The sequence below is a fragment of the Zosterops lateralis genome (assembly GCF_965231275.1).
Source record: "Zosterops lateralis genome assembly, chromosome: 12".
NCBI classification, from domain to species: Eukaryota; Metazoa; Chordata; class Aves; order Passeriformes; family Zosteropidae; genus Zosterops; species Zosterops lateralis.
In genome coordinates, this window is record NC_139772.1 from 16,093,090 (window position 1) to 16,118,953 (window position 25,864).

At 39.6% G+C, this 25,864-nt stretch overlaps 1 protein-coding gene across 2 annotated transcripts; it reads left to right on the forward strand.

Moving 5' to 3' along the window:
* The first annotated feature begins 1,984 nt into the window (after window positions 1-1,984).
* Window positions 1,985-22,555, forward strand: ZNF507 (zinc finger protein 507). 2 transcript variants are annotated; one of them, XM_083869970.1, is made up of 7 exons: window positions 1,985-2,046; window positions 4,678-6,806; window positions 8,201-8,306; window positions 12,759-12,873; window positions 15,132-15,236; window positions 18,287-18,421; window positions 18,554-22,555. In XM_083869970.1, the coding sequence occupies exons 2-7, from the start codon at window positions 4,683-4,685 to the stop codon at window positions 18,915-18,917; spliced, it is 2,949 nt and encodes a 982-aa protein (XP_083726096.1). In that variant the 5' UTR covers window positions 1,985-2,046; window positions 4,678-4,682; the 3' UTR covers window positions 18,918-22,555. The 2 variants fall into 2 exon arrangements, with proteins under 2 accessions (XP_083726096.1, XP_083726097.1); XM_083869971.1 differs by lacking the exon at window positions 15,132-15,236.
* The last annotated feature ends 3,309 nt before the right edge of the window (window positions 22,556-25,864 follow it).

Sequence of the window (25,864 nt, forward strand, 5' to 3'; positions counted from 1 at the left end):
AATCATACATGCACAGAGAATGAAATCTTTAACGTAGTCCAGGTTTCATTACAACAGAGAAGAATAGCAGAGTGTACGGAGATGATTACTCATTATCAACCCAGGATTTTTAATTCAGATCTATCAGATCCTAGTATATTTTGATTGGGAAAAGGAGGTGAGAGTCCTGTATCTACAAGAGAGATTCAATTCAGGTAACTGGTTAATTAAACTATGACATATAGAGACGTGGAAACAAAGCTTTTAAAGGAACAGAGTACAAGAAAAATAATATTTCCTTTTCTATGAAAAGGCTCTACTTAATATGGCAGAAACAGCTGAAACAAGTTGCCATTAATATTATTATTATTATTACCTTTGACACTGTGAATGCTTTACAGCCTAAAATTTTACTCTTATTTTCTTTAATTAAACACATTTAATAGGTGTTAAGAAGATAGGTTGTATCTTTGCATTTTCTTGACAGCAATTTATTATTTAAAAAAAGCCTTATCAAAGGCTTACCAAGTTTTTCTTACCAGGTCAGAGATTGTAGGATAAGACTTGAATTGTCTTAAAACTTTATATAATTAAACAGAGCTTTATAATTCAAGGAGTTAAAAACTAAAATTAGAGATTTTGAAAGGATAGTCAAATCCATCTGATAATATCTGATTTGACAATATTTTTAAAAGAATCATATACTTCAAAAAGACCACATATCTATGGAACAATATAAATTTGACAAATCTGTCAGCTGTGGGAGGAAGTGACTTTGCAAAAAGTTCATAAAATTTTACCAGATCCCTCCAAATTCAAATCTCCACATCAATACACTTCAACCCCCGTTCTGGAAATGACAATTGGATTTTACTTGCCATCACCCAGCCACATTTGAAATCACTTTCAGAAGCTCATGGCTGCCCTGACTTTTCAGTCTACATGAAATCTCTCACAAATTCACCATATGTAACATCCCTGGTAAGCAGCTCCCAAGGTAGCCCATGACACGCAGTGTATAAATATAAAACTCTGAATTTCTGCCCACTTCAAACTGCTAAGCCTTCTTGACAGCTTTAGTCCCAAAATGTGGAGGTTGTTGAGTTTTTAAGTACACGTGGTTACCATTGAAATCCGTGCTGGGGAAAAAAAATTAAAATAAAATAAAATAAAATAAATTTAAAATTAAAAAAATAAAAAATAAAGTAAAATTAAAAACCACCTTTTTGTGAACTTCACAATTTTTGGAGCTGCCAGGCTGGCCCTGGCTATGGGAATATGGAGGGTTCTGGGCTGACAAAACCCCATCCCATCCAAAGGGGCAGCACCAGAGACTGACTGAAGCCTGAGCCGCACCAGGACAGCCTGAGTGACCCTGGGACACACCAGGGCTGGGACACACCAGGGCTGGGACACTGCCCCGCTGGCACACAGCGGCCCCGGGTCCTGTGTCACCCCCGGCAAGGTGTCACACACACACAGAGACACATATACACACACCCACACACACACAGATACACACAGACACACACGCAGAGACACAGCCACACACACAGACACATATACACACACCTAGACACACATAGACACACCCACAGACACACACACAGACACACATATACACACCTACACACACAGAGACACACACACACTCACACTCCTATCCCCGTGTCACCCCCTATTCTGTGTCACACACACAGAGACAGACAGACAGACACAAACACACACACACATACACTCCTGACCCGTGTCAGCCCCTGTCTGCGTCACACACACAGTCGCAGTCACACACACACAGACACACACAGCCACTCTCCTGTCCCGTGCACACACACGCGCGCTCTCTCTCTCTCTCACACACACACCCACACACACACACACACTCCCACACACACTCTCCTGTCCCCCGTCCCGTGTCCCCCGGCCTGTCCCCCCGGCCTGTCCCCCCGGCCTGTCCCCCCGTCTCCACGGTAACGGGAGGCGGCGCCCCCCGCCGGTCACCTGACCCGGGCCCGCCAGTCACGTGATAAGGGCTCCATCGTCGCCATCTTGAAGCGGCGGCCGGAGGTGAGGATACCCGGGATACCGGGGCTTTGCTCCGTTATTACCGGCAAACAGCCGCGCGGGCCGGCCCCGGGCCAGCGGGTGGGAGCGGCGGCGGCGGGCGGGCAGCGGCGGGCGGTGGGGGACCAGGCAGGGCGCCAGGCGCGGCGGCGGCGGGCCGGCCCCGGGGCGACGCGCCTCAGCCCATGTGCGGAGCCGCGGGCGGCAGCGGCTCCCGGCGGAGCCTTCCGGGCCCGGGGCTGCCTCCATTCCCTCCCCTCCTCTCCCCTCCTCTCACCGCCTCGCCTCCCCGGCGGGACAGCTCCTCCGTGCTCTGGGCTGGGCGGCGCCGCTGCCCCGCGCCCGGAGCGCTGCCGGAGCGGGCACGGAGCGGGCGGGCAGCGGGGCTGGGGCCGGCCCGGGAGTCTCCCTGCCCTCAGGAGCCGCGATACCATCACACCGCGCTCTGCGGGGCGGGTTGTGCAAAGCGCGCTCGGCTTTTCCTGCCCGGAGGCGTTCCTGGCCCGGCCGGTGTCGGACACGGCCGGAATGGGCAGCTCGGAGGCTTTTCCTGGGGCTGCACTTTCCCCTCCGCGTCCTTCTGGCATCCCCAGACGATACCTGTTAATGACTGTACTCGCTCGGACAGCGCCCTCGGGCACTGTGACTCCTGGGGATGACCCTGTGCAGGGACAGGGGCTGGGCGCGATGATCCTTCCAGGTTATTCTGTGATAATTTGTGCACAGTTCTTCCCATCGCTCTAAAAATCAAAGTCTGCAACAGTAAGCATTAAACTCTAAGAGTGACCTAACATATATACCACAGTTTTGCATCTGGTAACGGGGATCAGCTCCAGGCATCCCAAATCAATACAGGTGAAGGTGCTCTCTGTTTGCCTTTTTGACAGAGCAGTAGTATATGGCAGCATATTTCTTTTGTGATCTTTTGTCGAGGATTTTTCCTCTTAGTTGTTGTGCTGCTTTCAGGTGTTTTCAGGTAGGGAAAATATTTGCCTATTTAGCAAAATCATTACTTACAAAATTTTAAAAGTACCGAGGGTAATTTAAGGTAGCACCAATTTTCCTTAACTTATTTTCAAATTGAAAATATTTCAAGTAGACATTACTCTCTTGAGTGTTCCATTAAATCTGCTTTCAGGGGAAAAAGCAGGTTTGTTCACTTTTCATAATGGTTTTAAAACATGTTACAGACAGTAAGGAACAAATAGCACAGTTTTATTGTATAACTGAAATAGTTATATAATAGTTCAAATAATAGTTTTCAACTTGAAATATTTAACATGAGGTGCAGATGATACTAAAAAATCAACCTTGCTTATAGTGATAGCTCTGATGATAACCTGAATTGTAAGTTGGGTGGCAGATGGAGGTAATTTGGGTAGTTCTGCCCAGAATTTTTCTGTAGTGGGAAAGGGGCACCAGAGACCCTTGTGTCTCTCATGTGTCTGTGCATTATAATGCTGTCACTAAATCCATAACTAGAAAGGAGTGGATTTCATGGGGTTTTAGGAGCAGTTCTGGAAATTTTTTTTGGCCTCTGTATCTTTCTTGCAAAAAAAAAAAATCCACATGAATTAACTTGGCATAATTTTTCAAGGATGACTGATAAATATCATCTCTTTATGTTCTCAATTTTATACATCGTACATAAAAACTTTGTATAAAACGTGTGTGTATATGTAGTGGCACTTGAATAGGTTATTTCTAGACATTTTTTCAGGAGTGAATTTAACTGTAAGACCTTTGTCCAGCTCCTTCCCCGCCACCCCACAGCTCTGCCCACATCACAAGGCATGTTTTCATGTAAAGTTTTGTATATTGGCTTCTAATTTGACCTCCAACACTATCACATTATTGCCTGTGGTTTCTGGTTTGATATTTTTAAAGGAGGGGTAATTGGAAATAGCAACTGCCTGTAGCTTTCCCTCAAAACATAAAAGAATAGTTCTTTATAACTTTCGTACCCCTTGATTTTCCCTACAATTAAGAAATTGTAGAAAAAGCGGCAATTAATAAGTTTTCTAGAAAATGACATTTAAAATGAAAAGTATGATTTGACATTTGAATGGTCTTTAAAATAGTCATAGCAAAATTACTAATGCAAGTAAATGCCAGAATTACTTTCATCCGACATTTTAAAAAAATCTGCTTATTTTTGTAAATTACCTTGGTGCAAATTGTCATTTGCTTTAGGAGCATTGGTGCATCAAAGTACATTAGAAATAATTTTTATATCATACCATGCTTTTAAACATCAATATGCCAGTTACTGTCAATTGATATTTTAATGTTTAGCATTCAAATGTGTGGTGTTTGTAAAGAAAAAGAGAATAGCTGTAACATTGTTCTTCAGCTCACACTTGAAAATAATTGTCTTGCCCTTGTACAACTTGGAGGCAGCCTGTTGGAGGCTCTCTTGGAATTACTCTCTCCATCTGTAGTGAAGAGCAGCCACTATCCACTAAATGTCCCCCATATCTTTGGCTATTTCTGTAGCCATTCTGAAGATTTTTACAAGGTTAGTGGAATTGGGCATCTGTGTTTAGTAGAGAGAGCACTGTAAATAGTACTGGGCTGTATCTTCCTTATTGTGCAGGTATAAATGTTTATTTTTTATAACCCCCATTCTCCCAGGTATTATGGAAGAAGGAAGCAGCATCGCAGTATTGATGCCAAATATTGGGGAGCAGGAGGCTGTGCTGATTTCTGAAACAGTTATTGGCCCAACACTGCAGGGCAGCGAAGAGCAGAGGAAATGTAAAACTGACCCCCTGATCCACGTTATCCAGAAGCTGAGCAAAATAGTTGAAAGTGAGAAGTCACAAAGATGCCTTTTAATAGGGAAGAAACGTTCCCATGCCGATGCTTCTGCGCAGTCCCTGGACGCAGACGAGCTTTGTGAAATCCCTGCTAAAGCAATTGAGCTCTCAGTGATTGCTACTCAAAAGACTGAAGAGTTACAAGCAGATTATTTTGTGACTGAATGTCTTCCACAAAGCAAAAAAAGGGTGACATGCTACCAGTGTGGTCTCTGTAAGTTTCTATCGCCTTCGCTCTTAACTCTGCAAGAACATATAAAACAACATGGGCAGAAAAATGAAGTGATATTAATGTGCTCAGAATGTCATTTTGCCTCCAAAAGCCAAGAAGAACTTGAATCCCACTTCCAAAATCACCACGAGAATGGTGGTAAAAACAGCATCCAGACAAAAGTGCAGCAGTGTGTCAATGTCACCAGTTCATTTCTGCAAGGGCCAGTGGAAGGAAGTGTCAAATCAGGGACTGATCAGACAGGAAATCTGGAATGTAAGGATACAACTCAGCCTGCTCCTGTGCCTGAAATGGGTAGGAGGAAATGGTACACCTACGAGCAGTATGGCATGTACAGGTGTTTAATTTGCAGGTACACCTGTGGTCAGCAGAGGATGTTGAAAACACACGCTTGGAAACACGCAGGGGAGGTTGATTGCTCCTACCCCATCTTTGAGGAAGAAAATGAAACCACCAGCTTGTCAGAGACAGTTGTGACTCACACACCTCATAGTGTGGATACAGTTGTCCTTTCTTTGGAAAACAATGAACTTGATATGCATAGTGAGCCTTCTCTTCAGCTTCAGATTTGCAATTCTGAGCAACTGTCGTGTAAATCGCCTGTAGGAACAAATGTAAAAGAGGAAGAGATATTGAGTGAGTCCGTGGTGCATTCTCCTACTACAGAGGTTGTAGAGGAGACTGTATCAGATACAGAACCAGACAATTTGATAACTGACAGCCTGTTGTCATCAGCACAGAAAATCATCAGTTGTAGTCCAAATAGAAAGGGTCACGTTAATGTCATAGTGGAGCGTTTGCCAGGGGCTGAAGAAAATGTTTTACAAAAGCCATTCTCAATGAACACTGACATTGAAACAGAAAAGAAATTGATCTCAGAAGAGTCCTCTGTTACCTGTGAAGAACCTGACGAAGTTTATCATTCAGATGCAATTCAAGAAGTAATAATAGAATGGAATAACACCGAGAAGAAAGATAACGAATTAAGCACTAATAAAAATGTAACAGCTGACGAAAACGTGCCTCCTGCACGAAGGAGGACAAATTCGGAGTCTTTGAGACTGCACTCCTTAGCAGCAGAAGCTCTTGTTACAATGCCAATTAGAGCTGCAGAACTGACACAGACCAGCCTCAGGGCTCTGACTGGAGAAGATGCTGTGGATGCAGGTGCAGGACAGGGAGGAGCTGATGGCCCATGCATGGCTCATCCCAAAGTGGTGTCCTCACTGAAGGATCCATCGGAGTTCAGCGGCTTAAACCAAAGTGAGTGTGCAATAGTCGAGATAAAGAAAGACAGGCCAGAGTTATCGGAAGCGCCAATTAAAATGGGCATCAGCATGTCACTGCTCACCGTCATCGAGAAGCTGAAGGAGAGGACAGACCAGAACGCTTCTGACGACGACATCCTGAAGGAGCTCCAGGACAACGCGCAGTGCCAAAGCGCGGGCGAGGCGGCGGGGGCGGGCAGTAACCTGGTGGAGTTCATCCCCAGCGCCGAGCGACCCTACCGCTGCCGCCTCTGCCACTACAGCAGCGGCAACAAGGGCTACATCAAGCAGCACCTGCGGGTGCACCGCCAGCGCCAGCCCTACCAGTGCCCCATCTGCGAGCACATCGCCAGCGACAGCAAGGGCCTGGAGAGCCACATGATCAACCACTGCAAGGCTCGCATGTACCAGTGCAAGCAGTGCGAGGAGTCCTTCCACTACAAGGTAAGGCTCTGCCCAGAGTCGCTCCATAACCTCTTCTGCTGCTTTTTTAGTAACTGGTTGTTGCCCCGCTTCGTGCCTGAGATGTTTTGGTTTTCTGAAGTTCTTCTCCTAGGGAATTTTTTGTAAACAAGAGAAGTGGTTTTGTAGCTGTACCTATGTTTACATGTCCCTCTGGTCTGATCAATGTGAGTGAAGAGGTTTGTCTTTGTTTCACCAATCAAACTGGTCTGTGTAGAATAGTATAAAAGGGAGGCACATCCCAAAAAATAAAGGAGTCATTTTCAGCCTTCTGAGGTCGGAGTCTTGTGTCATTGTGCTGTACAACAGCATCAACTGGTGATCCCTCTTGCTAACTTAATTCAGTCTGACACCCTGGCTTCATTGTAATTACTGTTAGGGATTATTGCCAGCAGCACGTGCTGAATATACAGTCCAGCTGTAATTATTCTGCTTTACCCACTGAAATTACCTGGCTTCCTTGCATAACTTTTTTTTCCTGAGAATTATCTTAGGGACATAATAGTATCGTGTTGTTTTTCTGCCCACACATAGCAACTGCAGGAAGACATGGAAACATCAAAGAACTTAACAGCTGAAATCTTAAAAGAATGGTCAAACATGCCTTCCTGTTGGGAGTGTGGCAGTTGGGGGTAACATGGGACACATTGAAACAGAAATTTTGTTTTCTTTTTTCCACTGTTGTGTTGTTCTGGATGTTCTGTAGAACTTAGATTTGAAAGATTACACAGCAGAGCAGAATAATACATTTCTGCCATTTTCCTAATTGCTATTTTAAGCCTTAGTGAGTGAGTTCCTATGTACTCAGCTCAGTACTCAGGAATACAGGACAGATTGCATCAGTATCCAGCTGTACAGCTGAACCTCTTGGAGGCAGTGGCCATGCAAATTTTCCCATACTTATTGTCATTTAGTCCTAGTTTGAAAAACTATCCAGGTAGGGTAGAAAAAGGCTCTCTCTTCTTTCAACTCCCTAAGCAAGTCAAAAGTAGTAGTAGTAGGCAGTATGAAAATTGGGTTAATTTTCACAGAAGCCTCCAATCTCATACTCCTTTTGGAGTACAGTAATTTTGGAGGAAGAACTGTGGCCACTTATCTGTGGGAATAGGGAAAGAAGGAAATCTATTTTCTAAATAAACACAAATCATAGAATCCTCTCAGTCACTCTCATCAGTCCTTTATGTTACTAATTCATGATATTTACTTGTTTTGTTTGTAGTAAAATCACCTAAGGGGTAATCTATAGATATGCTAACATACATTTCATATCAGTTGTCATTAAAGCATGAGTAACAATGTCACACATGATTGCAATATTCCTAGTGATCACTGTATGTTTGCAGTGCATATTTAAACATTAGGAACTGTTTTTTCAGAGCCAGCTGCGAAATCATGAAAGAGAACAACACAGTCTTCCAGATCTCTTCTCTACAGCTACAGCTAACAAACTAATAGTTTCCAACGAAGCAGATGATAGAGAAGGTACTGTTTATATTTACACTTGAAATTACAAAGAGTCACTCATAACATTACTTGTTTGCTGTATTTGTGTAACTGGTTTTAAGATCTCTTGTGCTGAAACGTTTTCATGCCTGTTCATAACCTTAAGTGTGTGTTCTTTCCAGAGGGCAAAATTTACCATAGTCAGTCTTGAGGTGGTGTTTATTGTTAGGTGATATATTTTTAGCCCCAGTAATTAAACTCTGCATTTCTTCTGTGAAAAACAACTGATGTGCAATATTATTCTGGATTTTTAAGAAGAAAATATTATTTTCCTTTCCTTCAGCAGCCGCAGTATTTTCCAAATGACCTGAACAAAAGAAAGCCTTTTTTTTAAAGTCACCATGGTAATGCAGTTTGCTGTCAGCATATGCATACAATGCCATCCCTTCTGAGTTTAGAAATTTCTGTTTAATTATGGTAATGTCCAAAACGAGTCATTTATTTTAGCCCTAGCGAGGCAAATATAAGACATTCTAAATATGCAACCTGTATCTGTAAGAGTTGCCAGGGTAACAGTAGGTATGCATTTTCATAGAGACAGAGAGTGGTTTGGGCTGGAAGGGACTTAAAAGCTCCTCTCTTTCCAAGCCCTGCCATGGGCAGGGACAGCTCCCACTAGACCAGGTTGCTTAGAGCTTTTTGTTTGTTTACCTGTGTATCTGCTTCTAATTTAATAGTGTTTGTTTGCAAAACATAATCAGCAACAAAAGAACAAAACAAAACCTAACCCAACCAACCCTTGATGCATTAAGGTAATCAAATAGGGAAAAAAACCCACCAAATTTTGAAGTTTAGGAGAAAATGTGGCCTTAAAATCCCTTGTGTGTCCTGGAGAGCCACCATGTATCATTACAGTGTGAATACATCCTCTTCTCTGGTGAGTTACAGCTACTGAAAATATTTACAGCATTTTTATTTTGAAGGCAGCACTGTAATTATTAGCATTTTGCAATTTTAGAGCATTATGAATAAATACTAGTAATTAGATAGTCTCTGAACAACTGTGAGCTGAAGTATTTCCATTTTGTGCACAAAGCTCTTTTCTGTCCTAACTGTGCTCTCTTGTTTGTTTAGACAGCAAAATGTGCACTCTAATAGTACTTAGGTTGCAGTGGAAATTTCTGGGCTCTACTCTTTCCTCTGCAGCTGCTCAGCGAGTGCAAAAGTTGTTGAAATGGATGCAATTTCTTGGGAAACAAGGCACTGACTAGCACAAGCCAGGGTGGATGGGCAATGGTTTGCCCAAAACAACTTGGTACATGTCAGGACAGAATGAGCTCCCAACTTTGCCTTCTGCTCTCTTAGCTCACACTGCCTCCTCTTCTGGCTTTCAGTATACAAGTTAAAAGTTAATCACCTTATCAGTCTCAGGTACAATGGCCCTTCCCTGCTCCTTTTTGCTCTCATCAATGCAGAAGACATTTAAATTCAGGAAATTGAGCTGTAGTGCTCAGTACATCCCCAGGACCTAAGCCTGAGAGAGCCATCCAAAGCCAGGGAGGTCTGCTGGGAGTGGGAATGTTTCCTGTTACATAGTGGGGTTTTCTGCAGAAGCAGTAGCACAAATGTTTTAATGGAAGTGATAGGAAATAAGAGATTGTTAGTTTAGCAAGTTACAAATATTTACAAGCACAGCTTGGACTATTACTTCTGACAGTGTTTTGTTTGCTGCAAACCAGTGTTCCTAAAGATGTGTGATACAGGGATAACTACCTTGCAATGCCTGAAACATGTCAGGTTTGGAGAAATACTGTACTTTTTGAGCTCCAGTCCTGGTAATGTGAGTGGTAATGTGAAAATCAGTAGTCCTATCTGCTTTTGAAATTAGTATGTTTAATGAGGTTGTTTTACAGTTTATATCCTGATTTTGTAATTTAACTTCCGTGAAAGGGAAGGCTCTGTTCAAGAAATCTGCCTGTTTTCAATTAATTTGGAGATGTTTTTATAAATATTTTTCTCATTATTATCTTATACAAGTGTTCCAGCCATGCACTTTAATTGATTGTTTACCCCACATGAAATTTAGTAATGTGGCTTGAATGAAAACAGTTCTCCTTTTAAACTTTTATTAACTCATACTGTGGAATGCTTAAATTATTTCAGAACCAATTTATAATCAAATTGCAGCACCACTGCAGCACAGCAATCTCTTGTCAAACAGATGTCATCCCTATAAAGCAACACAAAACAAAGAAGTTTATGGCATAGCATCTGTTTATGTGAAAGATGCCTGAGCTGGAACAGTTTCATTTCTTGTTTATGAAATAGTTAGTCCTAAAAGTCTCTTTATTCATCATGGTTGTACAATAAATTAAAAGGAGCATTATGACACTGGATATGATTGGATTGTAAATGTCTAATAATGAAGGAATAGGGTAATAAGCAGCATTACAGGAGCACCTGTTACTGCTGCTGCAAGAAAGATCTGTCATTTCCATATTCACTTGTAGGAGACCTGATATTCTCCATCCAGAAAGCAAAACAGGCCCCAAAACCTCAAGGAATAAGGCAGTGCAGGGGGTGAGGGACACAAGTGCTATTTTGTAACAGCAAGAGATTATGTGATGTATTATAATTTATGTGCATTTTGTGGAAGGAATAAATATAAAGTAGTGATTGGTATAAATAATTGCTCCTAAGTGTGTGCTGCTGGGTGTGAGCCTCTTAGAACTGTGCTGTAGCTAATATGTTTGCATAATGCTTTAAAAATCTCATTAGATACTGTTGGTTTTAAACTGCCTGCCCATTGAAATACCAAATTCATAACAGAAAATGCATTTAGAAGCAGTTTATTCTCAAGCTGCAGAATTTAAGATGGAAAACCCCTTCAAGCAGAGCACAGCCCCTGCTCTCCCATGGATCTGCAGCCCAGTGAGTGCCCTTGATCCACTTGGTCTCCTATATGAATGTGTTTTCATAAAAGAATAATGCAGATACATAAATTCTAAACTCTTCAAGTAAATAATTAGGATTGTTTTGATAATTTTTGCATTAAATGAAAAATAAAACTAATAAATTTTACTCTATGAGCATATTGTAGGAAAAATTCCAATATATTTTGCTTTAAGGTTGACTTGCAAAGAGTGCCTGTTGTATATGACTTCCATATTATTTCTTATAAGAATGCTAAAGAGTGAGCATTGTGTCATATTTTAAAATGAAATCTAGGAAATGTATTTTCAGTTATCTCAATACACACAGAAATATTCCAATTTTATTTCACCGTCTTTGCATTCAGACTGCTATTTTAAATGATATACCATATATTCTTCACAACAACCCTCTGGGGTTATCAGCCTTTCCTAATTATTTTGCATCTTGAACCAAAAGTGCTAAATTTTGTAGTGAAAGCTTAATTAGTTGTAATTTTCCCTTACTGTTGAAGTTAGCTGTCTGACTGTATTCATCAGAATAATATATCTAGAACCCTTTTTGGCATAATTCAGTACCTGCCTGTGGGAAAAGAAATGTCTCCTTAAAAGAGTTTCACCATTATGGCTCTTAATTGTTTTGATAATGAGAAAATTCAGCCTAAAAAAAAAAAAGTGCATTGAGGTACAGCATGCTAGGCTGGAATAGTAGAATTACCTGCATTAAAAAATGCCACCCCTCTTCCCAAATGTTAATATCTTAACCCAGATCAGTCCCATTATTCAGTGAGGGAGCAGGAACAGGGCTGTTAAAGTGTACACACTTACTTCTCAAAAATATTCCAACTGTGCACTCATGAGCACACATTTTCCTGTGTTTAAGGAGTCATTGGCCTTTGTCTCTGCAACCATTAATTTTTTAAGAATTTTTTCATTCTGGAAAGAAAAAAATACTTTTGTTACAGTTGCTTTTGAGTAATTTGGAGAAGTTCCAAATTATTTATTAAGACATCTGGTCACTATCTATTTTTTTCTCATTTCATATCTTTCAGAAAATGTGAGTGTATGTGGATGATAAAGAGGATTTAGAGGCTTCGAGAGGTCTTTCACTTTTATTTTCTGTGTTTGTCAGTTTGAAACTCATCCATTGTCAGCCCCCATCTTGTCCTTTGATTTGATGCATTCTGCAAAGCAGTGAAACTGCTGGGTTCAGCAGTCCCACATTTTATCACTTTTTACTGTAACACAGGATTTTACCCAATTGCAGGGAGAAGGAAGTGTCCACATAGAGCAAAAGAATGTGTTTTCCTAAAATTATAATAATTCCTGTAAATGGCAGGGCAAATGCAGAACAGTATGGTAAAATAAACTATACCTTTATTACCTCTATGTCCATTGTCTGTTTAATGCTTTAAAAGTATTAAATATCTATGGACATTCAAAACTATTACTTTAAAGTGTTAATCCATGTTTCACAATTCAGTTGTGATGAAGTTATAAACTGAGAATTCCTTACCAGGCTGGGTGCAGCTCTCTAAAGCCTTGGGTTTTGTTTCAATAGGAGGCAAGTCTTCAGTGCAGAAGCTGTTCAGGTGTGATGTGTGTGAGTACACGAGCACCACCTACGTGGGTGTCCGGAATCACCGCCGCATCCACAACTCGGATAAGCCATACAGGTGAGTGCCTGGCCCCAGCAGGGTCACTGAGCTGCTCCTGCACCTGGGAGAGGTGCTACTAAAGAGCTGCAGTTACATTCTTTTACTGCAAATTGCTGAAGGAGCCACACTTGCTGGCTGACTCAAACTATGTAATTAAGATTTGCTAATTTTTCCAGAATGCATCTTTTGCTGTGGCAGTCCGCTGCTTGTTTTCAGTTTGAAGCATTCACATGTGGAAAGGAACATAATTATGTTATAATACTGGATTTTGGCTAGTAGTAATAATATATTTCTCAAAACCCTTGCACACTTAACTTCATTTTGGATTTGCTTTATTTCAAAATATTCTCCATTGTCATATTACTATATTACTGTTTTATACATTGGCTGCTACAGAGTGTAGAAAAATTCTGCCCTTGTCACCAATTGCCTCATCTCTTTTACTGGTTTCTAACAATAGTAACATACTCACTTAGGATCATATTTTATAAATTTTCTACAAGGGTATCCTATGGATTTATATAGGAACTTGGGTATCTAAAACCATATGTGATACTACAACTGAGGTCCCCAGCAAAAAAATAAATCCTGCATTTTCCTATAGGTTGCTGCATAAATTCCCCCAAATTCAATCTGTGCTCATTCAGTGTGGATCTCTGTCCCTCTCTAGTGGCTAGAAAATAGATCTGAGTCAATAGATTGTTTGAGCTGATCTTTAATGTAACCTTCTATCTTTAATGTAAATTCTGGAAACTCAACACCTTGAAATGCTGACCTAAGTCAGGGACTTTCTCTTTTGAATAAACAAGCCCTGAAGACGTGCTGTATTTTGATTTGTGCATTATAATGATATCCCATAACACCAGCAAAAATTCACAAGATGTTTACTCAGAGAGCAAGTGTGGAATACAAATAGATTGTTTTTTCCTCAGAACCTTCACTATTGCCATTATTTATGACTTAGTGAGGTTGGAGCAGCAGATACTGTAGAGTGTCTTGTACATGGTAGTTTTCAAATTGGTGTTAGCAGCCTGTTTTGATTTAGGAACCCTTGGAAATTTTCCATTGGTGATACAGACTGCTGCATACTAAATACAAACCGACCCATCTGCCTTGCTTCTCTTATTATTTTTTCATAAACCCCTTAGACAAATCTGAAAATCTGGCAGGATACTTAAGCCACAGTCTGAAAACCGTAATGATCCAGTATTTATGGTATTTCTCCTTCTGAAACATGAATTCCTCAAGCCTTCTATAGTATCAAACAGTAATCTACTATATTGCTGGCATTTTGAGAGCTGTAAACATAATTTATTATTTGTTTGACAAAACTTGCTGGAAACTAAGCTGTAGGGCCTTAAATGATATGGTTTTGTAGATTAGATATGTTCTGGATTTTAATACTGCACAATTAAATCCTTTCAAAAATACAGTGAGTATTCTCAGGCTAGGTATCCTGTAGTCTCAAACTGTTTTACACTATAGACCAGACTTTATAACTTGGCATTTTACCATTTCAAAAAAAGAAGGAACACCTGAAGTTCAAACAAATACATAAGAGTTTTAGCTGAGCTTGATGATTTCTGTTTTAATATGCTAGATACAGGAAGGTTGTGTGGTAGTATACTGATATTTATGAATAACAAGGAATTTGTGTAATACTTCGGGATCTAAATCCATGGATCTGAATTTAGATCCAGGCTGCTTTATGTATTGGTTTTATACAAAGATATTGTGACAGAAGTAAAAAAAAAAAAAATTTGAATGGCATGATATGACACACTTAGGGCACTTAAATCTGAATATGTTGATCTCGTCACTGACTTCTTTTTCAGCAACAAAGCCCTGGAACTTGATGTTTTAGTATTGATTTGGCTTTTACAATGTCATGAGAACATTGCTGGTGCATTAAGTAGAGCACATACTGTCCCCTGTAACTCACAGGGGAGCATTGTGCCTTTGCAAGGGCTGCACCTTCCATCCTCACCTCCCTTGCATTTAGTGATGCTTACCCACATCAGGAGAGGAGCACGAGAGAGATTTCAGGGAGAAACACAATCTGCATGCCTAGTGATGCTTGCTGAAAGGTGGAGGCTTTTTTGGGCTGCAAAAGATTCTCAGTGCCCAACAACAGCAGGTTAACTCATGACTTGGAGTTCTGTAGATATTGTTAGTCCTCAGCTGAAGTCTTTCCAGGTGATTCTCATAGCTGTTGAGGTTTGGAGCAGTGTCAGCAGTGAATTGTCAGATTAGTTCACTTGTTGTTGTCTCTTCAGATGTCGCGTGTGTGACTTCGCCACCACAAATATGAATAGCTTGAAGTGCCACATGAGGCGGCACCCCCAGGAGCATCAGGCAGTGCAGCTCTTGGAACAGTACAAGTATGTAACGGGGCTCATGTGGCAAACTGCTCTGCCACAGGGGGTTTTGTTATGTTAAAGCAGGGTTCACATTCTGCTCCCTTCCCTCCCAGAGTCATTCTTCGTTCCAGGGAGTTGTTTGGGGTTGTTTGGGGTTTTTTGATGGATTTGCCATGGCATTCCCAGGCAGTGCTTCTGCTGGCTGATTAAACATGTCTGTGACTTCCCTCTGGGACAGTGTTCAGCTTTTGCTTTCCAGAATGTGGTGGTTGCACACAAACTGCCTATGGCAAGTAGTTTCTGGGCTGTATTAATTACCTAAGCATGCCTGGAATTGTTTAGGAGATTGTATGAGCCAAACCCATGCCATGGCACTTCTCACATTTACCGTTATAGATGGGTAAATTCCAGTATGTAGGAATGTTCCTTGGCTCTGTTTAATATCCCAGTCTAAGCACAGCCTTTGCCTGTACATGTCAGTTAGAATCCAGGTTGGCATCACCTAGTTAAGATTTAATATGAATAGTCATGAAGTGATGAGTGTCCCTTTTAGTCTGTCCATAGACATGGGTGGTTTCTAGATATATGAGAAAATTGGCACAAATAAGTCTAATTGTCTACTACTAATTTAGAATAAAAAACAGAAGTTGGGAAGGGAAAGAAAATTGGGAATATTCTGAATATTTTTAGTGGAAGATTTTATGGGCAATATGAAGAATCCAAATTAAGCACACTCACATAGAGGTTTCTTTTCAAGAAAAGCTGCTTCTACAACTTAAAAGTTGTTCCATTGCATTTTTCCCCAAAATGTTCCTAGAAGCATTAAGTTCTATTTGCTCAGCTGTCATACTTTCTACAGTATTGCTGCGTGCTCTTGGTATTACCACAGATTACTGGAAACCTCCACACTTTGGTCCCTGATCCTCAAGGAATTAGTCCATCCAAAGCTGCATGATAATTGTTTCCTCAGTATATCCATGTAGAATACACCTGAACAGTGAAGTTTAATAATTCAGCACAAATCAAGCAGTAGGGCAGGTCATGCTATGGAATAGAAAGGCTTCTACTACTAAACTCAGTGGTAAAAAAATGTGTTTCTCTGAGAAAGTGTTGCCTATACTGTAAGTATATGATCATTAACTGTAGTGCAGTATGCTAAAAGCTGTTGGAGTTTCTGTGTCTGTTTTGAACTGTATGCTAAAATAGCCAACAGTTTTGGCTTCAAAAGATACTGTTCTCAGCAAAGTAAATTTTATTAGTAAATCACCTGAGTAAATGAATGAGCTTCCAAAAACGAAAGTATTTAAAAAGGGCTAAAAATGGACGCTGGGCTGTGGCTTCATTGATTGTATTCCCAAACCACTGACCAAACAGTGTTAGTGGCACAGAAAATCATAGCTATGGTGAGACTAGTGGGCACATTAAATGAAATTAAGATTATTTGTTGATCTTTGTGTTTTACAGAAAAATTATTTTGGCCTAATTTTAGCTATAATTTAACTACAAGGTCTGCCTTTTATCTAATGATGTATTTTGTAACAGCCTTATTAGAGATCTTAAGATTCCCAATCTGAGAATACACTCAGCTATCTTTGAAAGCATCCATTGTCTTTGTAAGGCTCCAAATTAGATGGGAAGGAGACAAATAGCATGCTACAATCCAAATCAGTAGAGAAAAGTGAGCTAGAAGGACACACTTGTTGTTGCCCAGCAGGACAGAATTACCTTGCTCCATAAGCAAGGTAATACTGTGCTTTCCCCTAACTTGGGGGATTTTTGCTGTTCCCTGCAATCTTCTGCTGAGCAGAAATAGTTTCCTGTGTATGATTATTTGCAGGGCATTTTGGACTATACTGTCATTAAGAAAAGTCATATAATCTGACTGAATTGTAGTGTTTAATATGGTTTTATGTAGGCCTTACTGTGTTTCCAGGTTACATTTCTGAAAAAGTCTTAAAAATTTACAAAAACTGACTTGTATTGTGGTAATTTTAACAGACTCATCATAGTAACACACTGGGATCACGCTGCTCGAGCAGAGATGCATTCCTAGTTATAATTTATTAGCACAAGGTCACCTTTGATTGATTCTGATCTTTTCCATTGGACTTGGGGAACTGAAGCCTTCTAAAGGAGCAGGCAGCTGAGCAAAATAGCTTTTTTATCCAAAAGACAAAAAGACAGATCCTGCTCTGAAGTGATGTCATGCACTATCACTCATCTCCTTCATGCTGAGGTGACTAATTTATCAGCATAAAAAACATGTAAAAAAACCTCCTCTGATGTTTATATCTGCATGAAAAGGGTTATACAGGATTTGATCAGTCTTGGGTTATTGCTGTCCATAAATACATGCTACATCTCCCTGTAAATAGGATTTATTCTTCAAGGATTTGTTCTTTACTGTATAAGATGGTGTTTTACAGGGAAATAGAAAATTTAGTCTTGTGGTACCAGAGCTGATGGAAAACTCTGGAGAAAATGATCACCTGTCTGAATCTTGATTTGTGAATATATTCAGAATCTGACACTGCCCTCAGCAACCTCCTGATCCTGCTTGAGGGGCTGGATGTGTGACCTCAAGAGGTCTCTTCCAACTTCAACAACTCTGTGATCCTTAATAAACTAATACCTGCTATACCAGGAAAGACTTATTTAGTTCAATTGATGTAATTAGTACTAATTACACAGTTCTTGCTTGGTTCAGAGCAATGACAGAGAGAGCTCACTGCCTCCCTGCCAGATGTCATGTTTCTGCACTCAGCAGAAATACTGCAATGCTGCAGTGTTTAAACAGTTTTATCAGGCAAACAGGTAAGATGTCAATTCAGTTGTTTAGGAAATCAAAAAAATTAAGTTAAAAAGTTCTCAGACCCTAAAAATAGCCTTATATTTCAGGATGAAACTTTGCAAACATGACCCAGTTATGAAACTGAAAAGGGGGACCAAGAAGAAGGTTCACATGGATCACTCTGCTTACTCATCCTTTTGGAAGAACTCTAAACCATTACTAAACTAATAAAATTTAACTTTTAAATGTTTCTCTTTTTCCTTCTCCATTTTCCCCCCAGATGTTCTCTCTGTGGATATGTATGTAGCCATCCTCCATCCCTGAAGTCCCACATGTGGAAACATGCAAGTGACCAAAATTATAACTATGAACAAGTGAACAAGGCTATTAATGATGCGATTTCACAAAGCAGCAGGTATGTCTGATTTACTGTCAAGCCCTGTTATCTCTCAAAAGACCCAACCCTGACCCAAAATAAAGTTCCTATCAAAAAGCAACAGCTGTATATTTTAATATTTGTTTTGGTTTTTTTTTATTATTATTTCAGGTTTCAAGGACAGCTCACTGACAAAACCTTATTAGAAGGCACTGATGAAAGTACAGTACCTGTACTAGGAAGTTCAGACAACCTGGTGTCTTTTACAGAGTCAATTAACCAGACTACAAATGAAATTTCAGGTTCTGATGAAAATGAAAAACCTACCTTGATGAATACCTCATGCAGTTTAGAAAAGAACTCCACTCTACCCCACCTTGGCACAGAATACTGTGTTCTTCTCTTCTGCTGCTGCATTTGTGGTTTTGAGTCTACCAACAAAGAAAATCTGCTGGATCATATGAAAGAACATGAGGGTGAAATCATAAACATCATTCTAAACAAGGAGCACAGCACGGCTCAGAATACAAACTAGGTGGAGCAGTAAGTTAAGGGAGGATTTCCTAGAGTGAATATTTTCTTTCTTTGCTAATTTTTGGCTGAGAAACTTGTTAAAGAGAAGAATTGCAAGCAAAACTTGATTTCCCATCCTGAGTTCTTGTTTCAGTAGGAGTACAGTGTTTTAACCAGGGACTGATGAATCATTTAAGAGATAAATACAAGGTGTGGAGAATAGAACCATCCATTTTAATCTGTTACTTCTTTATATGGTGCCAAGAATTTAGGATTGTTGGTTTTTTTTCTTTTCCTGTCAGGTACTAGTCAGTAATAATGCATTAGCACAGTTCTTTAAAACCCAAAGGTGTGAAAGCTTTGAATCACTTGAAAAGCTTTTTTCTTCCTCCCTCTTTGTTGTTTTCCTAGAATTCAGCAAAGAAGGTTTTTACCCTCTTTTTTGAAAGATGATCTGGCAACAGATCAGATAAAACTGTTACAACATGATCTGTTAAACCCCCCTGCCTGGCTTCTGCAAGGTGGGGAGAGGGGAGGTGGGCCAGGGCAGGGGTGTGCTCTATGCACACACAGGAGTTCCATTTCTCCCAGTCTGTTTTTAAGGCTTTACAAACTCCCAAGTCATTTTCCAGCAAAGACTGCCATCCTTTCCATTGATTTAGAGCAGCAGGAGGTGAAGGGCCTAGAAGCATTTTGTTAAAAACTATTTGTTTGATTGGATCGTAGCTACAAAACTCCTGTCTTTTCAACTCATAGTGTGTAACAGATTATTTTTATAACAATAGTCTGTTGTTTCTTCATGGTTTTCTTGACACATTCAGACATTTATTTCAAAAAGCAAAAGCTTATAATGTCACTTTTCCATTTGTGGTGATTACTTTGCAGTATGGATGAGCAATGTTTTTAATGAGAACAAGATATTAACAGTAATTGCCACAAAGTGATGTAGATTAAAGCTATGTAGATTCCAAAAGATGTAGGTGAGCACAAATTGGAATTTTCAGGAACACCTACGTGCTTTGGCAATCCTTGAAATGCCACTGGCTGGCCAAATTTCCCACTTGTCTGTCAGAGCTGTAACTGTAGAAATAATGAGCTGAAAGATAATCTTTCTGTAGAAAATCATATTTAAAAAAAGAAATGGCAAACAAAGTATTAACTGTATCCAGTCACTTACTGAATAAATTTTATTACTGCCTACAGTATGGATTGTTAAAGGGAATTAGAGATTATTATGTTGTCTAAGAAACACATAGAAATCTCACCCTTTTAAAATCTAAAATTACAGTGTGGGGTTTTTTTTGTTTGTTCTTTTTACAGTTACAGCAGTTGGCAGTAGAAGATACTCCTCTGTATCAGTGTGGAATATTATTATACTGGCTCGTTACCTGGCAACTTTGTTGAGGTTATTGATTAAGTTGGCTACTTAATTTTTTGAAAGATTAAGTGTAGTATCACTTCCAAAGAAGCCCTTTGGCAGCCAGGTTTAAACTTCCTACTTCAGGCATGTATTTATTCCTGCTTTTGATGAATGGCAGATGCACAGCAGCTTGCCTAGTGCTGACACGGGCATGCAGTGACCTGATTTTTAGTATCTCAATCCTTACAAAGTTCCTTACTCTTAGGAAAACAGTGGTTTCTGGTTCCTTTATTTACACCCTTCTGGCAGCAGAAATCAGCTGCAGCTGTAAAAGAGAGGCTGGCACATGGTCTGTATCGTGCTAGCACTGCCTGGAAGTGGCAACCAGGAAAAGAAAACAGTAACAGGAGTCACAGCTTCATGAAGCAGCATGAAATGTAGAGGCCAGGGTAAAAGCACTAAGACCTCAAATATATTTGATATTTGTTTTCAAGAGATTTCTTCAATTTGACTTGTTTTGGGTTAAATAGGTATTATTTTGTTTATAAATTAGATAGCAGAAAGTACACATTTGACTTGAAGAATTGGTCAGGATATAAGCTCAAAGTGTTTTTATGTTGAATTTTTGAGATACCTTAAATGCGTATGTGAAGTTCATTATACGTTATTTTCAGTTAATAGTTATTTTTCATATTCCTACAGATGGATTTTACATTTGAAAAACACATTATTTATTTAAATGATCCCAAATTCCAGCAGAGATAATGAACTTTTAATGGGATATTCACACTGTCGTACTGACACTGCTATTTTACCTTCAGTATAGAATTAATGTGAAAATACTACATCATCTGGAATATATCTCAACTTTCTCACTCAGAAATCCCATTTGTTGGAAAAATTAAAGGACAGTGAGATCCCTAGTAATGCTAAAGTACCAGTCAGTATTCACAGAAACAATATTTACCACACTGTTATTTTTGTGTAATTATGTTAAAGATGCTCAGCTAATGAAAGATAAAAAAGGAAAAACTTGCATTCATAAGCTAAGAAGGAGATGGCAGTGAACCAAAATTTCAGAAGCCAATAACCTTGAATCTAAGTGACCAGCTGTGGTGTGTGTGGAAGCCACACCTGCAGCTTTCTGTGCAGTGCACCAGGAATGTGTGTCACAGGATTCCTGAGCAGGATGTGTCTGTTCACAGTTCTTTGCCATCTTGTTGCTTTGTTCTTTCTGACCATGTGTTCCTGTAAAATAAGGAAAGCTACTTGCCTCTAAAAACCATTATCAGTCCTGACAAATGCCAACAAAGAATTCTTTTTCCCATATGCACAGAGATTTACTTTTACTTTTTTTAGCTGTCTCCATGCTGCTTGCAATTAGTTACCCACTCACAATTCCCAGGGACTTGTCAGGAGTCCTGCATGTGAAATAATTATAGACTTTGTTTTTCTGAAAGCAAATTGTTTCTCAGGTTATCTGCTTTTGAAAGTGTATGGCTGGCTTGGTTGCATGTTTTGTCAGGGGTTTTAAGCACATTTCAAAGTCATTAACACTGCAAATTTCCCCCTTTTTTTAAGCTTTTAAACTATTTTTGTCTCTTTGGTCACAGCACTGCCAGGTGATCAGCTCTTCACGTGCTGTTTGTTTAAATTAGATTTTATTCTGTGATACGAACTGTAACTTGCAGCTTTGTTTGCAATGCCTGTACTTCCACTAAAGAGCAAACTTCATTCATACTTGGCTGTACTGAAAAATGGGTGCATATTTCATCTTCCTGATTTATGCTTGACCTGGAAAAACAGAGTGGGATTCAGTCAGAGTTATTGTATTTTCCTCTTTCATAAGCACTTATTTAATCATTTGAAGAAATGTACAGTTGGTGCTCAAAGTAACATTTGTTAAGATATATTTAATAGAAATTTACATTTGCATTTGATATTCATGGACATGGGTACATGTATTTTTTTAAGAAAAGGTATTGTAACACTATGGCACTGCTTTTATAGCCAAAGTATAAAAAAAATTTAGAAAACTGACATGTAAAGACTGCAGTTAATTCTGATACTGTATCTTATTAAATAGGATGAGTTTTGTTTTATAAAGTTATCCAGCACATTAAGCTGCATGCCTTAAGCTCTCTCTAGGATTGTGTTCCTGATAGGCGACTCTTTGGAAGGATGAAGCAAAGTCTGTAGTACTACTTTAACTACCTTCTGGAATACTGTACAATGGTAGAATAATTTATTTTGCTTTACAGGAGTTTGTCACGTATTGACTTTAATATTGTATTTTGGTAATAAACTTTTTTTTGTTAAAAGCTTTAGTCACTTTTATTTGGCCTCTATGAAATATGAATATGGAAAATCCAAACACCAAATGAGTGTTTAGAGTGAGGGAAGTCTGTTTGAGTCAAAAAGTACTTGAAATACTTTACTGCCATTTCTTACTCTTGTATGAAATTATTAGTATTAGTTATTACTAGTTTAAATACTGCTAATACAAGCATATTTAAGAAATATGAAACTATTAAGTCAAAACATTTGTAAGCCTGCATGCAGTTAGGGTGGCACCATGCTGAAGGAAAGAGCTGCAAATTCAAAACTCATAATGAAGCTAGCAGGAATTTTTTCCCTAATTTAAATAAGAGTGAAAGCTTTAAACAGCTTTATTTCAGGTGATTGACTTTTGCTTTCCCATCACATAAGCTAAAATATATCTTGAAACCTATTTTTAAATATACAGCGTATTTCTTGGCCTTGCTGGAGCTTTTCTTCCCATCTTTCTCAGGAAAAAATCAAATCAGTTGGTGTTGCTGGGGAGAAAAGAGAGAGTATGGCCAGGATACCCACTGCTGCTATCAGCATGGTTTACAGTTACATAAACAAGCAATCTTTTGCCATTTCCTTGTTATTATTAGGGCCCTGGGCCAAAGATGTTGAAATAAAAGCTAGAACTACAAATGGGTTCAGATGCAACACCAGAGAACACCGTGTCATGCAGCTTTTTCACATTTTCTCTAATCCAAAACCTGGGGAAAAAGCTCTTTGTAGTAGGATGTGGCATCCAGGTATTACTCTGTTCACTGAGCTAAAACACCTTCCTCGCTTCAGCTGAATAAAGCACAAAGAGCCTCATGAGCAGTTTCTGCCCCCATCAATGACCTGTGTGATCACAAACAGGACTGGGCACGGGGCTGGCTGGGGTAGAGCAGCACCCAGGGCTCCTGTGATGATGGAAACACCCCTGGGAAGTGGGAGAAAAGGAGTAGAGCCCTGCCACACACAGCACTGGGATTCAATCACTCTGTCCTCTGTCTTTGGCAAATGTTTAGGGTTGGAGTTGCTGCAGAAAGCTGGTGCACCACAGTGAGCTGCTGTTTTGCATCCCTTCGAGGCCTGTTTGGAGAAGAGCTGTCACAAGGAGCCGCTCAGGGAAGGGAGACACCATTAGAACTGACCTAAGATTAGCTAGGTAATGAAATTCACAATTGGTAAAACCAAGGGGGTTTTTTGCCCAAAAGCAAAAGCTTCAGGACCCTGAAAAGCTTTAAAAAAAAAGTGAGAACCCAGAAATTTGGCATGTTTGCCATCTACCTCAAGGCTGCTGAACAGCAACTCAAAACATAGCAGATTAGACTTAAAATTAACTGGGGTAGAACTTGAGTCCTCCAGCTTTTCTAGTTCATGGTAGCTCTTTCTACAGTGCTGACTGGGACAATCCAAGAGAAAATACAAATAAATGGAATTTAAAGTTTCTTCCAACCATTTCATGTATGCAATAGTTTGTAGATATTTGGCATTTGCTGGGTTATGGGTAACTTGGTAGTAACCTGAACACTCTGCTACTTCAATCTAGTTGGAACAGAATGAGCAAACAGAATATTGTTAAATATCCTTTTGTTTTTTGGCAAGTAAGAAGCCAGCATTGCAACAGTATTATAACAATGCAGTAATGATATAATCATCAGTGTTACTGATTGCAAGCTACAGTTTGGTGACTTTTAATTTACATTTCATAATACAATTGTCAGATATTAATATCCATCTGGAAGCTCTTTAGTTCTTCTGCGTTCTCATAACTTGAAACATTAAATTTTTACCAACAGACATGTGGCCTAAATAATAAAATTGTTTCAGTGAGAATATGTTAAAAAATAACTCCATTTTTTTTCCTACTGCTGTACTTAAACACTTGTTACAACAGGAAATGACTTGTTAAAATATACAGACTTGAGGAAAAATGCATTTTTTATTTGCCCTACTATCTAATCTTCTGCTATGTGAAACTTGAATAGTAAGTGTGAGTATTGCAGAAGAAGGTGATAGATGAGCATTTAGATACATCAACAACTGTGTAAGGCTGTGTAGCACTTTTATATTACGGAAACTTTTTCATTCCAATAACACAGTTCTGCAGTGTAGGTTGTGTTAGTACTTCAGGAATGTCAGATTTGTACTGCTGGTCCTGTGCAATCATTCCCCACAAAATGGAAAACTTCAGCTCAGCACAGTGACTTATCACATACAAATCCATTGCATCCATGCACGGGGTCATAAAACACAGGAGGATTAAGACAACTCTCCCCTTCTCAGGGATTTCTAAAGCCCTTCACTGATTATGTTTTCTAAACCATTTCTGTAACTGCTCCTTCTTGTAGAATTTACTTTTTTTGCATTGGCCTCTTTACAAGCAGTGGATAAGTAGAACTTTTATTCCAGGAAGTATCTTCCACAGCATCCCTTTTCTTAGAAACCTAAGTACATTATCTGCTTTACACAAAAACCTGCATGCACTCAAGGTGTTTATCTGCACTGTAAAATTTCTTGTGTGTGCACAATTCATTTCAACAAACACACGACATCTCCCATGTGGCCGTGGGAAAAGGAAGGTAAACCTAATGCCTGTGGTAAGGCCCATATTTATTTAGTTTTCATTCTTAGTTTAAGCATTCCCCACAAATGTATGACCTGCCCTATTGCTCAAAAAACCTAAACCTCAAACCAAAAGAAGTATGGCTGTAAATTGGCTCCCAGTGGAAATGTTTAACTATTTGGAGGGCTTGATCAGAGGAAGTAAATAATTCTGTTGGTTTTAAAAAATACTTACAAAACAAAATAAACATGCAGAGCAGATGCTGAAGAATTTCCTGATTTCTAGTGTCAATGGCTTTGAAGTTCAGAGTGACCAGGATGATTACTACATCGTTTCCTTGGTGTCTCTGAGCATGCTCTCTATGAATTTCATGGCTCTTCCTGCTCAAAATACTAAGTTTTTCAATGAACCAAGGTTGTGGAATGAGAGGGGGAAAAGTATTGCTGTACTATAAAATAGTGATGGAAAATCAACCAAATATTTTCCTGAAGAAGTGAACTCTCTCCCTGACAATTCCACAGACTTTGTGTGGATTATTGGGAAATCAGGCTCCCGTGATAGGAGCTGCAGTGGGTCTGTTGGTTACGGCTTCACGGGGCATGGCTTTTTCTGCAATTACTAAAGACTAAAGGTGCAAATAAAACTTACAATAAAGACTTATTGGAGGGGTAGGTTGTACCCATTAAGTAGAACAAAGTCTGGTATTGCCGTTATCTTCCAGCTACAAAAGGTC